The sequence below is a fragment of the Lampetra planeri genome, chromosome 11 (assembly GCF_965212315.1).
Source record: "Lampetra planeri chromosome 11, kcLamPlan1.2.h2, whole genome shotgun sequence".
Lineage (NCBI taxonomy): Eukaryota > Metazoa > Chordata > Hyperoartia > Petromyzontiformes > Petromyzontidae > Lampetra > Lampetra planeri.
In genome coordinates this window covers 13,265,742-13,281,423 of record NC_136117.1, presented here as the reverse complement: position 1 = coordinate 13,281,423, position 15,682 = coordinate 13,265,742, and the positions used below count along the sequence as shown (strand labels likewise).

General features: G+C 47.6%; 1 protein-coding gene across 6 annotated transcripts in view; it reads left to right on the top strand.

Moving 5' to 3' along the window:
* Positions 1-1,521: 1,521 nt before the first annotated feature.
* The window catches only part of EEA1 (early endosome antigen 1), a 49,810-nt gene continuing 35,649 nt past the window's right edge, over positions 1,522-15,682 (top strand). The window contains exons 1-3 of one of the 6 annotated variants that reach the window (XM_078598883.1): positions 1,522-1,718; positions 13,678-13,737; positions 15,325-15,462. In XM_078598883.1, coding sequence (XP_078455009.1) covers positions 1,689-1,718; positions 13,678-13,737; positions 15,325-15,462 — 228 coding nt within the window. In that variant the 5' untranslated portion in view covers positions 1,522-1,688. Of the gene's footprint in view, positions 1,719-1,749; positions 1,920-13,677; positions 13,738-15,324; positions 15,463-15,682 lie in introns of those variants that run through there. The other 5 variants (XM_078598882.1, XM_078598885.1, XM_078598886.1 and 2 more) reach the window with 5 other exon arrangements.

Here is a 15,682-nt window from a genome sequence, read left to right as displayed (position 1 = left end):
CCCCCCCCAAAAACCATATTTCCATTTTGAAAATAAAACATGCTTCAAATCGCTTAACTATTGTCATTGTAGTGCGTATGTAATGTGGCGCTGCACTCTGATGTTGTAGGAGAAAACATTTGTTAAAAAGTCTATTTAAGTAAGTAGAACGTGTTTATATTTATTTAAAGTTGCGCATTTTGATGTGACGTCACATTTCTCCCCCTCCCGTCACATCGTCACAAAGGTCTGACCCCCCCCCCTAGGTAAGTGACGTCACAAATCCAAGTGTGGTCAAAATCAACCCGGCGCTGGAAATGAAACAATTCATAACGAGCCTTGCTGTGCGCGGGGAAGCTTCCGTTTTAAACCATTTGTAACACTTTCTGTAAGCGATGAGGAAATCCTCAGGACTGAAAAGCTCGTGAAAGTTTGAAGCAAAAGTGATGAATCCACACAATGATATTCCTAGACAGTGGCTAAAGGTAGTAGGATCACTCCTCCCGTCGTGTCCCATGCTCGCACACGGCTGTTGCTGTGTGGATAATCACATTGAGTGTGTATTATTATTAATTGTACTTGTGGGGATAGTTACATAAAAACTACGTAAGGTGAACACACCCATATTCTTGGTTCTTTCGGTAAAGTCACGTAGAAGGGAAATTAAAAAAAAGCATTTTTTTTTCTATTTTTATAATTTGAGTAAAAAAAATTGCTTTATTATTTTATTATTTCCCTTCTACGTTACTACCGAAAGAACCAAGAATATGAATCCCTGCAGTCACGAAAGCTTTAAATAAAAAAAAGTGAACATACCCCTTATATTCCTGCATACATCCGTGGAAAAACTACGAGATTACACTTAATTTGTTGTGCAACAATCGGCCACTTTGGTGTTTAATTTTTTTTATATCAATGACCACCCCCTCCACCCAAAGATCCCCCGTGTAGCCTTAACAGACTGTTGGGGCAAGTGCAACAGCAGGCGAGCACCTTTGAAGGCCGGCATGGTTACACGAGGGGGTGGGTGGGCCAGCACCACGCCCAGCCGCCTTTGTCTCCCCAGTGGCGATGATTTTACACAACGCACCGGGTACTCATTTGAGGCCGAGTCGATCTAGGGGAGGCTCAGGGACCGGCTCAGATAATCGTCACTGGTGTTGGTGGCCGTGAGCGGGAATCGAACTCTGGTCGCTGGGTTTGTATCGCAAGCACGCTAACCGCTGCACCACCGCTCCCCCCATCTGAATCACGCCACGTGATCACTTCCGGCATATCCATATTTGGACATATCACGTGATGCACAATCCCCCCCCACTTCCCCCCCCCACTCCCCCCCCACTCAACCCCCTCCCCACGTGAGAAACCGTCGCGCGCACGTGACTGTGGGGGGTGGGGCAGGGGGATCGACAGCTCCTCCCCCTTTACAACCCCGCCCTCTGGGGGCCCCTCCCCTCCTACGCCGATGTTTATCCGTAGTATGAAATATAACAGGGGGCGCTCGGGCCTCGCGCGCGACACCGCAGTTAGGGTAGGCGGCACTCATTGCATTTACCAGCGCGGATACGCACAGGCGGGTCTATGTGCAGTAGCTTACACACAGTGTGTATACACACACACAGACACACACAGAGAGACAGGGAAAGCACTGTACATAGGACGGGGCCGGTGCGAGGCGGTCCGAGGCGGATTTTTATTCATCAAAAACTATGTTTCGAAGGCTTTTACAGAAGGCTCCGGTGGGTAAAATGTTTTCCTCGTGGGCGGTGACGATTTGGTTGGTCGTTGTCACTGAGACTACGTACGGCTCGCTGTTGGGATTGACGAGACTAATGCGAGGCCTTAACAGTGGAGGAGGAGGAGGAGGCGTCGGAGGCGAGCAGGTGCATTGTGTGTTAATGAGCCGCGTTAATTGACGGGCAATTAACTGCTCACCCGAGGTGAGCGTGCTCTGTGGATGTGTGGGATCGTGTGTGTGTGTACGTGTAAGGAGCGGTGGCGGAATGGTTAGCGCGCCGTGCGACGAATGGGTTCCAACCCGGGTTCGATTCTCGGTGGCACGTGGTTGTTGTGAAGCCTGTGCCGAGCCGTCCCCTAGGTCGACTCGGCCTTAAATGGTTGACCTAGACAGCCTTGAGTAGCAAGCTCCGGCGTGCGTGGGCTTTGTCAAGTGTTGGGGAGACAAAGGTGGCCGGGCGCGGTTCTAGCCACGCCACTGCGTCTGCTGCCATTGACGTGCTCGTTAATGGCATTTGCCGAAAGCAGCCTGCTGTGTGTCCACACGGGGTTCGTGTGTGTGTGTGACAATGTCTTGTAATAATAACACACGAATCAAAGGCGATGGTTGATTGAGAACCCTGGGGAAGAGCTCATAGTACAACGTATTAGAGCCTGAACCAGGTGAGCCTTGTACGATAGCCTGAAACAGGGGAGCTGAGAGCCTGAAGCAGGTGAGCTGAGAGCCTGAACCAGGTGAGCCTTGTACGATAGCCTGAAGCAGGTGAGCTGGGAGCCTGAACCAGGTGAGCTGAGAGCCTGAAGCAGGTGAGCCTTGTACGATAGCCTGAAGCAGGTGAGCTGAGAGCCTGAAACAGGGGAGCTGAGAGCCTGAAACAGGGGAGCTGAGAGCCTGAAGCAGGTGAGCTGAGAGCCTGAAACAGGGGAGCTGAGAGCCTGAAGCAGGTGAGCTGAGAGCCTGAACCAGGTGAGCCTTGTACGATAGCCTGAAGCAGGTGAGCTGGGAGCCTGAACCAGGTGAGCTGAGAGCCTGAAGCAGGTGAGCCTTGTACGATAGCCTGAAGCAGGTGAGCTGAGAGCCTGAAACAGGGGAGCTGAGAGCCTGAAACAGGGGAGCTGAGAGCCTGAAGCAGGTGAGCTGAGAGCCTGAACCAGGTGAGCCTTGTACGATAGCCTGAAGCAGGTGAGCTGAGAGCCTGAAACAGGGGAGCTGAGAGCCTGAAGCAGGTGAGCTGAGAGCCTGAAGCAGGTGAGCTGAGAGCCTGAACCAGGTGAGCCTTGTACGATAACCTGAAGCAGGTGAGCTGGGAGCCTGAAACAGGGGAGCTGAGAGCCTGAAGCAGGTGAGCTGAGAGCCTGAAGCAGGTGAGCTGAGAGCCTGAACCAGGTGAGCCTTGTACGATAGCCTGAAGCAGGTGAGCTGGGAGCCTGAACCAGGTGAGCTGAGAGCCTGAAGCAGGTGAGCCTTGTACGATAGCCTGAAGCAGGTGAGCTGAGAGCCTGAAACAGGGGAGCTGAGAGCCTGAAACAGGGGAGCTGAGAGCCTGAAGCAGGTGAGCTGAGAGCCTGAACCAGGTGAGCCTTGTACGATAGCCTGAAGCAGGTGAGCTGAGAGCCTGAAACAGGGGAGCTGAGAGCCTGAAGCAGGTGAGCTGAGAGCCTGAAGCAGGTGAGCTGAGAGCCTGAACCAGGTGAGCCTTGTACGATAACCTGAAGCAGGTGAGCTGGGAGCCTGAAACAGGGGAGCTGAGAGCCTGAAGCAGGTGAGCTGAGAGCCTGAAGCAGGTGAGCTGAGAGCCTGAACCAGGTGAGCCTTGTACGATAACCTGAAGCAGGTGAGCTGGGAGCCTGAACCAGGTGAGCTGAGAGCCTGAAGCAGGTGAGCTGAGAGCCTGAACCAGGTGAGCCTTGTACGATAACCTGAAGCAGGTGAGCTGGGAGCCTGAAGCAGGTGAGCTGAGAGCCTGAAGCTGGTGAGCTGAGAGCCTGAAGCAGGTGAGCTGAGAGCCTGAACCAGGTGAGCTTCTGAGAGTCTGAAGCAGGTGAGCTGAGAGCCTGAACCAGGTGAGCTGAGAGCCTGAAGCAGGTGAGCTAAGAGCCTGAACCAGGTGAGCTGAGAGCCTGAAGCAGGTGAGCTGAGAGCCTGAAGCAGATGAGCTGAGAGCCTGAACCAGGTGAGCTTCTGAGAGCCTGAACCAGGTGAGCCTCTTATGAAAAGATAAACCAGATGAACCTCATTTGAAAGCCTGGACTGCTTTAAGCTCCATTAGGAAGTGAACTCAGAAATCGATGCCCTTATTCAAAACGTCGCATCTTGATGTTAAAGTCGGTGGTGAAACATCTTAAGCCACCGGTGAGGAGTTTTATTGGAATTTGATCATTACAAGATAAACACACTATCTTTGTAAACCTGATAACCATGTTGGGTGGTGGAGGGTTCATGAAAATAATTTTGGAATGACCCCAAAAAAAACCCAGTATGGATCATTGCATTGGCTGTGATAAATTACGTTTTAAGTGAGAGGGATCTTTGATTATGTTGCTTAACTCAACTATCGAACGTGCAAGAGAGAGTCCTTTTGTCAATACATTGCAGCACGAGAGAGCCCCCCCCCCCCCACGCTGTTGGTCGTTCCTGGACGTCATTTGACCTCTCAGGCGGCAAGTCTGGGACTGTGAAGACAGGGAGCATAGATGTAGAGTAGAACAATGCAGTTTGGTGCACTGTCATCTGCTGCTGCCCCCCACACACAGCCCATCACACGTAGCCCCCCACACATAGCCCACCACACAGCCCCCCACACACAGCCCCCCACACATAGCCCCCCACACAGCCCCCCAAACATAGCCCCCCACACAGCCCCCCAAACATAGCACCCTACACACAGCCCCCCACACATAGCCCCCCACACATAGCCCCCACACATAGCCCCCCACACAGCCCCCCACACAGCCCCCTACACAGCACCCTACACACAGCCCCCCACACATAGCCCCATACACACAGCACCCTACACACAGCCCCCCACACAGCCCCCCACGATAACAACCTGCTGTGCACGCTCGTTAACCCATCCAAGTAGGTACAGTACTATCCAGTTCCTGCATCGTTTCTGAGATCTGACAATTTCCAGCACGCTCCAGATGATCTGGTTCGCGGCAACATAGCACGTACACATGACCAACATAGCACGAACATATGACCAACATATCACGAACATATGACCACCATGGAGCGAGGTGGATCGTCGCCTTTCAGGACCATATAGGAGGGAGGCCTTCCTCCAACAGTGAATTGATCACGGTTGCTGATGATGATAATGTGGTTCGTATTTCTAACCCCTGCTGAGGTGCGTAAAGTAATCTAGTACCTGTTAGTGTATGGAATTAGTGATCAGGCAATGGTGCTCACAATAAGAATGTGGCAATTATGAGTGTCATTCATAATAGTTTTTTTAGGTCAGATCACGTGAGGACAATTCAAATGTGTTTTGTACACCCTCCTCCACCCAGCACAACTGAATAAAGTTGCCACGTGAACTAAAGCGCCACTCTCTATTGCTCCAACACACTTCTATGTTGAATAGCAGTCAATCAGTCAGGTCGTCCGATGTTTCGCTGGTAGCTGCAACTAGCATCATCAGAATTGAACTGCTGAGATAAGTATCACCCAACATATTGTTGAGCCCAGTGACAATCCGATTAAGTATGATCCCAGGCATTGTTAAAGCAATGCCTTTTTAAAAATCTTGTTTATCCAGGGGAAAAACCCTCGCTGAGTCTTAAGATACTGGACTGGAGTGGCCTGCATAGGGGATGTTTAACCACATTCATTATAAGACGTCTTCAGTATGCGCAATGTGGAATAACACGCATAGTTCTGAACAGATAGATTAAGTAGCCACATATTGTAGTGTCATCTCCTGGCCACCTGTCAGCTCATTGATTTCACAAACCGGTAATCCGCCAACCTTTGACTCTAAAACATGCACCACAGCGCCCAGCAAAAGACTCTATTCTTACTTCCTAGTTGTGCTGTGGATGTTGTATGACGTGTTAATCCTGGAGGTTTGTGTAAAATATTTTTTTTATTTTCAGTGGGTAACCAATTATGTGATACATACGATGTTGTCTCTGTTGTTTGGGCCCTGTGATGAGGCTGTGTTTTGTTCACCCCGTCTGTATGTTTGTGTTGTAACCCACTGTATATATATACACACAGCACTTTCTTTGTGTTGTGTGCTGTGTCCATATACTCCTTTCCAAATTGTATCACTGTGTTCCAACTCGCTGTTCATGAGCGATGGGTAATTCCGTGTAATATCTATCCAGTGGCAACACATAGACAAATATAGTCCTGTCTGTTTAATCTTGTCTCTCGTACGATTAAGGGCTGTGCATGTTTTTAATAATTTACAGCCCCTTGCCAATGCACTTCTGCATGAAGGTCTCTCCATGGCTTGTAGTTCGTGGGCAGTGTTTGACCGCACGTCACCCTGGTCAGTGCCGATTGGTTAATGGGCAGGAATTCGTACCGGTTTGTATGAGACGAGCCTCTTACGTGAACTTATTGGGTCCATAGCGTCATGTGTGAACCCACTGTACCACTCTTCCCTCCCCCTATTAGACCGTATGAGTCACTTCTCTGCAAGAAGGCATTGTGTGCCAAATCCCATTTTCAACATTATCAACAGGCAAGTTGTCTTTTTTGCTCAAATGAGCGTAGCGTGGATGTTCACGTCTGTTGGCAGTCACAAAGCAGTTGTGAAAATTCCACATTGCCTTAGAGGAGGGTGGGTCAAGCCTACCCACAGGGTGACTTGCCAGAAATTGGTATTAATTTCACGGACCCTGGAGGGGGATTACGTTACAAATTGACTCTTTAAAAAAAGATATTTGAACTCGCGTAAATCCTATTGCAAGTGGAGAAATACAACCGCAGTGCTAACCCACCAGAATGATTATACTTCGGTACATGCTGCAGTGTTCAGTGGCTAACCTATATTTTATGTTTCGTCTCTCTTTGGGAAACAGACTTCGATTCGTCGATATTAGTAACTCTTTATTTTTCATAGGATAGCTACACTGAGTGTCAAGACTCTTTTTTTTGTAGGATTGTGCAGATTTGGATGTTTGGCTAATTACGTTAAAGAGTGTTTGGCTTATGGGAGGAGGCTTGTGGGAGGAAACCACGCAAATCAGGGAGTTAATGCTCAAAGCGCTACGTGGATCGATTCGAGAATCCATTGCGATAATGTAATCTCTTGGCCACCTCATGGCTCAAGCCTACAATACCTGGCATTCCCAGGCACTCACCCAATCAGAGCACTAACACGGCTCAACCCAACTTATCCTGCGAGATCTGTTGAGATCGGGGACATTTCAGGGTTATTTGATATCAGACAAAAAGAGACTTTTGTTGCCTTAAGGCAACGTTCAAAGAAACATTACTGATTGACTGGCTTATAATATGACTACAGTAACACACTATTGTTCCTCCCACGATACCCTTTGCATAAAGAGCCGGAAACAAGTGTCGGGATCGTGGGTTGTCGAGCCGGCTTTGGCTCTAACTATGGACGTCTGCCACATTGTGTCTAGAAGTATAGTAATAGGTTTTTACCCTTTCAACTGGTACAAAAACTGACACCTTTATACAAGGGATCATGTTTGCAATAATCACAACACAAACAGTCAAAATGCAAACAAAAAAGAAACAACTCTGATAATGATAATGATATGCACTGTCCTTGAAGTTGATTGGTCCACACCCGAGCTTTTCTTAGAGCCCAGTCTCCACTGATGTTGGACCAGATGACGCCAAAAGGCGTACAACTCAAAAACAGCGCACCATCAGAGTATTGAGAGCTCGGGGTAAGCATTTACACTATGAGACCTCCTTTACCAGTGGCAAAAATATAGTAATAGGTTTTTACCCTTTCAACTGGTACAAAAACTGACACCTTTATACAAGGCATCATATTTGCAATCACCACAACACAAGCAGTCAAAATGCCGTGCGAGGTTCAGCGTGGAAACGGGAGTGTCGCAGGCCACGCTTCGTGCGACTTGAGTCCAAGGTTCGCAGTCGGCGCACCTTGGACACCCCCGTCCCAGTTCCCATGGTGATGTTGCAGTGAGGGGGCAGTGTCAGAAAGGATTGTCGGACGCTCCGTGGAACGTGCACTCTGTGATAATGCTGGAAGGTCATCCTTCTTCCGAGCCCCATCGTTGCATTGGGGTCGGCTGCTCCTTCTTATTTTTGTGCCTTCTCAACTCGCACCCATAACACTGGTCAACAACAAAAGAAAAAAAAATTCTGGCCTGGACTTTTGCAGCTGTTTTAGACTAATTTCAGGGTACTGATTCCAAATCTGATCTCAGATTTGCTCTATCACATATTATTTTTATGCTATCGGCATACCCCATTTTCATTGATTTTACCCGAAATTAACTCTGTCACTTACGATTGCAAGTTGTTGCGAGTCAGTGACTGCTTTAGTGTTAAAATATGGTGCTGTATTTTTAGAATAGTGTGTTTATAATATCATTTTATGTAGATATCCACATTTTGTTTAATATTTTTCTTCTGCAGTTTTTATTGAAAATGCAATATTTGATATGTGATAGACATTTGATATGTGATAGACAAAAACTGATGCCAGATTTGGAATCAGCACCCCAAAATTACCTTAAAACCGTTGGAATACCAGAAAAAGTGTGTTGACCAGTGTTATCCTTATCGAGATCCGTAGACTCACATACAGATCTATAGACTCACACGTGCATGATTCGTCGACTTACATAGACAACCATCATCTTACACATCGAGACATGTGTATTATTCTAAGCCCAAATTCCTATTATTGAATGCGGTCGACTGCTTGAATATTTTTCCTCCATGCACTGCTGGGGTGCCACAGTGGCAACAATATGTTACTGCCTTGTCTGGTACACAACAGGGCATGAGTTCGATCCTGACCCTGACACCTGTATTTCTGGAGTTTGCATGTTCTGCCAGTGGTCGCGTGGATTTTTCTCCGGGTCATCCGGTTTTTCCCTCCACATTTAGAAACGTGCGTTTTGGATGAAAATGAGCTAATGGCTCAGTGAGCTTCACCTGGTAAAATAAATAAAAATGATATGCTTTGCTCAGCTAGTCACATCCAATGTTCTCATCTTGCCCCACGGCATCCTTCCATCTCGCCCTCGGGTCTCTGCCTACTCCTTCTGCCCTGCACCCCTTCTCGCCACATGCCCAGACCATCTAAGTCTCGCTTCTCTGACCTCGACAATATTAGTAACCCCTGCTGAGGCTATAACATCTTCTGTCTCCTTTCCCTTTGAGATATTCCCCAGATGCATTCAATTGTAGGTCATTGGATGGCACAAGCATCCCTGTACAACGTGCACGGATGTTTTACGCTGGTGAGCATTCAAACGGCGTGGCCTTACTTTGAAAGCTTTGAGCAGCTTGGCAAATTGTCAAATACTGTATTGCTCTTCTTGGTTCTTTCGGTAAAGTCACGTAGAAGGGAAATAATAAAATAATAAAAATAAAACATAATAAAATTCAATTCTCACTACGTTTTGGCCACAACGCAAGCAGCCGTCCTCAGGTGAAGAACATTGTATTGCTACCAAGATGTTCGTACATCCGAACGATGAACATCATGGTCCACGTGTATGTATGGCTATCACACGTTCCAGGCATAGTGGTGAACGCTCCTGTAATACATATCTTTGTAAGGAGAGGTTCGTGGATCATGCAGAAATGTGTGAAACTCCCAAAGCTGATGGGCTGTGAGGTGGCCACTAGGTGGCAGTGTGGCAGGTCATTCTGTTCACCCACTCGCGTTCTCCCCGTGGTCGTCTGGATTTTTTCCCAGGTCCTCCGGTTTTTCTCCTCCACATTTAGAAATATGATTTTGGAATATTTGGCTGCTATAAATTTGCACGTGATAAGCCACTTCGTTCAGCTATCATTAGTAGCCAGTTCACTTCTGAAAAAGAGCTACATAGCTCAGTGGGCCTTATGTGGTAAAATCAAAATAGTTTTTGCCTTATCCCCATGACATCCGTGGGTTTTCTCAGGGTAGCCCGAATCAATCCCGCGTGAAAGAACGTACGCTTGAAATGGAGTTGAATCAAACATCCCGATGCAGGATCCTCATGGAAAAAATGTCTTGATACTTGGTGAAGTTTCCTCAAATGAGTACACGCCGTGACCATTATTACAGTACAAGCTGTAACAACTGCTGCAGTGCCTCATTAAAACAAACACGAGAGTACAGAGAGACCCCCGTATTTATAGCCCCCAAGTAGCGTGCTCTAAGTATGCCTTGTTGCTACACACATGTGTTGAGAAGGTGTCCGTGTCCCCCCCCCCCCCCCAAATTACATCTGTAGCACTGATGGCTAAAGATGTTATTTCGGCAAATTGTTGTGGCTCTTTCTTTGGCATTGCACTCAAGGAGTCTTAATCACGTGACAGATAGCTTCAGAACTATATGCAGCTCCAGCTCCGCTCCCTTGGAGTCCGTTGTTGAGTTGGGGGGGGGTGACGTTGAAATGCATTAATTTGCTTCTCCCAGTAATTGTCTGCATCAGTCAGCCGCAGCAGACGCTTTGCCACCACCGTTGTTGCCGTGGCTTTTCCCTTGGCCGTGCCACCACGATCGAGGAGTGACGGTGACCAGCTCGCCGCCGCCACCACCGCCAAAACCCCCGTGGCTCGGGGCGAACGGATTGTGCGGGGACTGCGAGGCGACAGCGGCGGTGGCGGTGACAGCGAGCCCGGCCCTTAGCCAAAGACGCGTCGTGTAGGAGAGCACGTTGAGAGATGGCCGAGGCCGGTGGGTTGGGGGGGTGGTGGTGGTGGTGCTGTGTTCGGAATCGGAATGGTGGAGGAGCACGGTTGCGGCTCATGTGTCACTTTGACGTTGTGTGCACGTGCAGGTTTGGGAATCCCCTAAATGTCCCCCACACACCCCCCCCCCCCAAAGCAGTAATGGGTCGGTGTAGGAATGTAGTGTTTCTGCCCTGCTTTGTGAGTCTTTCAATTGCCACGATTTGGTGTCATGATTTTATTTGAGAATCAATCGTTTATTTTTATTTTTCGTCTTCTTCCGGTGTGGTGATTGTAGAACCGATACTGCCTGCAAGGTTTTTTTATTGCTTGTCCACAAACTGCTTTTGTGTGCGTCTTGGCGACTAACCACGGTTCCGGAGCCTTTCCAAGTTTGCCATTCTTCTCCACTCAAATACAGATCGAGTTCTTGCACGCCGCACATGACTGATGATGGCTAAACATGGTCCACACGATGAATAGAGCGTTGACTAAAATTTAAAGCCCTCGCTGACGCATGGGACAAAGAGATTCGCGTTTATACATAACGCACACACAAAATCTTGAATATGAATTTCAATCGCCGCGTTATATATCTTGTAGGACGTGTTTAGTAATAAGGATTGTGCAGCAATGAACACATTAATGCGGTTTATTTAAGAGAGAACATTGGTGAACATGTAAAGGTGCAGTGGGTTTGCTACCACTGGACTTTGCCACGGTGTGAACGAGTTACAGCGTACGCATACGAAAACAAATCCGCCCGTTGAGATGTACGGTTCACCTAATTATAAGCATAAAAATCTATTTTAATTCATGCATCTACACATCGCTGCATGCATCGTGCGGCGTTAGTTTCTTAGAATCATTCATCAGCTCTGATGGTGGTCGGCACATGCGCGTGCTATTTTCAAATTCGTCATAACGCCATCGTAGTAGCCTTGGGAAAACGTGCGTGGCCCAGTTTTCCTACACCCCTGAGGCTATTAAGCTCAAGAAAAAAAAAGATCTCTGCAATTAGAGGCGCGTTATTTTTAACGTAGAACGACACAACAGCGTGCGTTGGGCCGCTTACCCCACTTACGAACGCAGAGACCACAACCCATAGGCTCCCAGCGGCAATGGTACCACCTTGACTTGGAAAATATATAATAGGCGACGTTTCAGGCAATGACACGGCTTCATAGCGTTGTAATGCCGTCACGGTTATATGCTGCAGGATGTATATGCTATGAAGAAGGGCCATAGCACTAAACGTCAGGGGTGCTGCGGTGGCGAGATGTTAACTCCTTTGCCTGGTATACAGGAGGTCGTGGGTTTAATTCCCACCCTGACACCTGTATATTTGGAGTTTGCGTGTTTTCCACGTGGTCGCGTGGATTTTTCTCCAGGTCCCTCCGGTTTTTTCCCTCCACATTTAGAAGCATGCTGTTAGAGTATTTGGCTGCTTTAAATTTCCACGTGATAAGCCACTTCGTTGAGCGATCATTTGTGGCCAGGTCGCTTCTGAAAAAATAGCTACATAGCTCGGTGGGCCTTACCTGGTAAAATAAAAAATAGTTTAGTTTAAACGTCACCTATTATATATTTTTTCCATTGAGGTTGCTGTTGGTTGTGCTTGTGCACCAACCAGCGAATGCGGGATCACCACATAATTTGTCTGGCAGTGGGACTTCCGTGCAGTATGAAGAGTGTTGATTGTGAAAGTGATGAATTTTAATGTCTTGGGGGAGGAGGCGCGGGTGACGTAATGGTTCGTGCACTGAGCTGTGAACAATTCCCAGTGCGCCCCCACTTCTCCCGGTCTCTCTTCTGACCAGCGTGGCTAAACAAATCACTTAAATACAGAAACATAGACTGAGATGTCTTCATTGAGAGTGGAATTGCAAAGGGCTGTAAAAGATAATAACTTGAGTTAAGGGATATGTTCCTCGGAGGCGCGTGCACTGTTTATTTCACGTGCTTATTTTGTAAAAATATATATATGATCAAAACTGTTGAACATTGATCGTGGCTGAGAATATGAACACACACGTCAGCATGTTGGAACACTCCAGCCTGCTACTTCACAAGTGAGATATCTTCAATACGGATCATATTTCCTGAAGAAGGAAATGCTGACGATTTAGCATCTGCACAAAGGCTGTATTAGAGCTCTTCACACATTTTTACGTGTTATATGAAACTCGTGCTTTTTTAGCGTGCACTATTATTATTCTGTTATGATGTTTCTTTTTCATCATTTGCAGATTTGATTGACACAAGGATATTACAGTAGTAGTAAACAGCATGGAATACTGCTCCATCGTGTTAGGCTTATATCGCCTACGACCAATTTACCCCAAATGCACCCAATTGCATCATGTCTCGGACGCTAAGCAGGTTTGTTCCTGCTTAGTTAGAGCTAGCCAGAGCCTGACTAGCAGTACTTGAGTTTTACCTCTTTGTATCCGTGGGTTTTTTCCTTCAATGCGACAAAGGCAAACTCGCTCTGGCCAAACATACCGATGCAGAATGTGCCTGAAGGAAAGTTTCACCAAGTCCCATTCCCCGGTGAGACTTTCCCAGGAAAATAATAGCATATTATTATTATAATATATGGACTGAGAAGTATTTGCATGCCACTAGACCCAGAGTTTGTAGCCTATCGGACAAGAGTAATTTGAAAATAATGACACCAAAACGCCTTTATGCCTCACGAACAACAGGTGAGTTTTGTTTCGTTTTTTAAGGGTTTAATTTCTTTGAGCGAAGCCTGTGTTGAAGCACCCTGGTGAGTTTCAGCTGGGTTGAGCTTGATCGTGTGTCTCGCAGAGGCTGTTTTTCTTCCTTAATGTCCGCTTCCTTTCCACCGCCAAAAAGGCGCCCCTTTGTGTTTGTGCCGAATGTTAATTATCGGGGGCCGCATGCTTTTTCTGCACCGCGGCTGTACCCTTAACAACTGCGCTTCCGTGCGGACGATTCTTCTGCCAAGAAAACGTGAATGAATTACTGTAATCGGTCAGTGGAGTGCGAGTGGAAGTTTCGTGCCCAAATGAAGTTTTCAACTTTTTTTTTTGATGGAAAGCGTAACCCAAAACCGTGACCACATCTCGCACTGTGTTTCGATGTAGACTCCAGGAAAACCGGGCACAGATGACCCCTCGGCAGATGCCAACAATGACTCCTCGGAGGTAAGATGATGGCGTACACACCTACAACTCACGTTTGTGGTCGCCGGTCGGAGAGAGTGGCAGGGAGTGTAGTGCAGCAGATGCACGAAGGTGTGTTAGGAGGCAGCCACTGGCTTTTGTTTCAGTCGTCGGATGAATCACTCAACGTATTAATATCACAATTGCCCTGTTTTATGCAAATAAGTTGTGCAACTGCTTTTTTTTAAGCGGTGTCTCTTTAACAGCCACTGCTTAAATTGTGTTCTTCTATTGATTTATATTTAGTTTTTACAGTGTTCCTGATTAGAACGGTTTCTTATTTTCGGCCGTAAAACACGCAGCATCCTAAATTGTATTTTTCAGCAAAATACAGAAAGCTGCATAATTTATTTGTCCTTTTGGCAAGGAGGATAGTTTTTTTTTTGCAGGGATGTATACCTTATTTTATCCATCCTATCGATTTCACAGCAACTTTTATATGAATGACCGATGGTTGTTTGGATAAAATAAAAGTGAATAGGCATCCTCGGTAACTACCGCCTATAACTTAGCTCCACCTTGAGCTGTGATATCATGTGCCCTTTTGGGCAACAGAGGACCTGCATTGAATCTTCCCCCAAGCCCCCTATGTTAATAACTACACTGCTGATTCAGGTTTGGGGTGATTGCTATGCTCCATTACTGACCGCGGAGGGAGGATACGTTGGAGGGATGACACAATGGAGGCATAACACAATGGAGGGAGAACACAATGGAGGAAGAACACAATGGGGGGAGAACACAATGGAGGGAGAACACAATGGGGGGGAGAACACAATGGAGGGAGAACACAATGAAGGGAGAACAATGGAGGGAGAACAATGGAGGGATAACACAATGGGGGGGAGAACACAATGGGGGGAGAACACAATGGAGGGAGAACACAATGGAGGGAGAACACAATGGAGGGAGAACACAATGGCTCTCAGGGGGAGACCTGAAGACACAATTTTCCTTTGCGGTGCAAGATTGGGTCATGTGGTTCTGCAATCATATATCCAGTGTCTATAACATTTTCCCACAATTAAGTTACCAAAAAATGTAAATAAATCTCCAATATATGGGTCTCGGGGAAGGAGCAGTGGTATAGTGGTGAACCTGGCGAGCCAAGTTTGATTTCCAGCCATGGATAATATCACTGGCGAGCGGTATCTGAACCGGTCCTGCCCCCCCCACCTTTCTCAATTTGCACTGACCAACATGGTGAAGTATGCGGAAATAAAATAAAAACCCTATAACTGACATAGCATGAGAGGCCTTCATCTGTCGGTGGAATGAGAATGGATTTAAATGTTTACATTTTATGGGTTGCAGTCTCCCCTTCAAATAAAGACTTCATCTCATTTCACAGTATACTATTCATTTCACCGCGCTTTATTGAACCAGGAATTATCCCACTGAGATCCATTATTAAACGGGACGCCCCTCTGGGCGTGCGCATCCGCCACGAAGGCACGCCACTGCAGACGTCAACGTTTCTCAGCAAAGGCGACGTGACGGGAGGGAGGGGATCATCACCCTGGAGTGGCCGGGTTCGTTTGACTCTCGAGAGTGAACGTGTCTCCCCAGGGGTTCATCTGCCCCGTGTGCATGCAGCCGTACAGCTCGGCAGTGGAATTGTTTTCGCACCACGAGTCTGCGCACAGCGTTCCGCCGCTGGTCAGGGCGCCCGATAGCGCCGCCCCGTCGCCCGGGCACCACACCGAAGTAGTTTTTTATGTCGTCGTCTCTTTGCATCGCTGGCTTGCTGTGGTGCAAGGGCGGCCTGCAGTGAGGGCGCTAGTGGGAGCGCGAGATGGATTAGGCTGCGCTTTTGAATTAGTGAAATGAAGCTTCCCCCCCCCAGCCCATAATTCGGGTACGGCCAGTCTCAGGAGCGGACGAATTTTGTTGATTGAATTACATGTTTCTGCACACCACGTCTTGT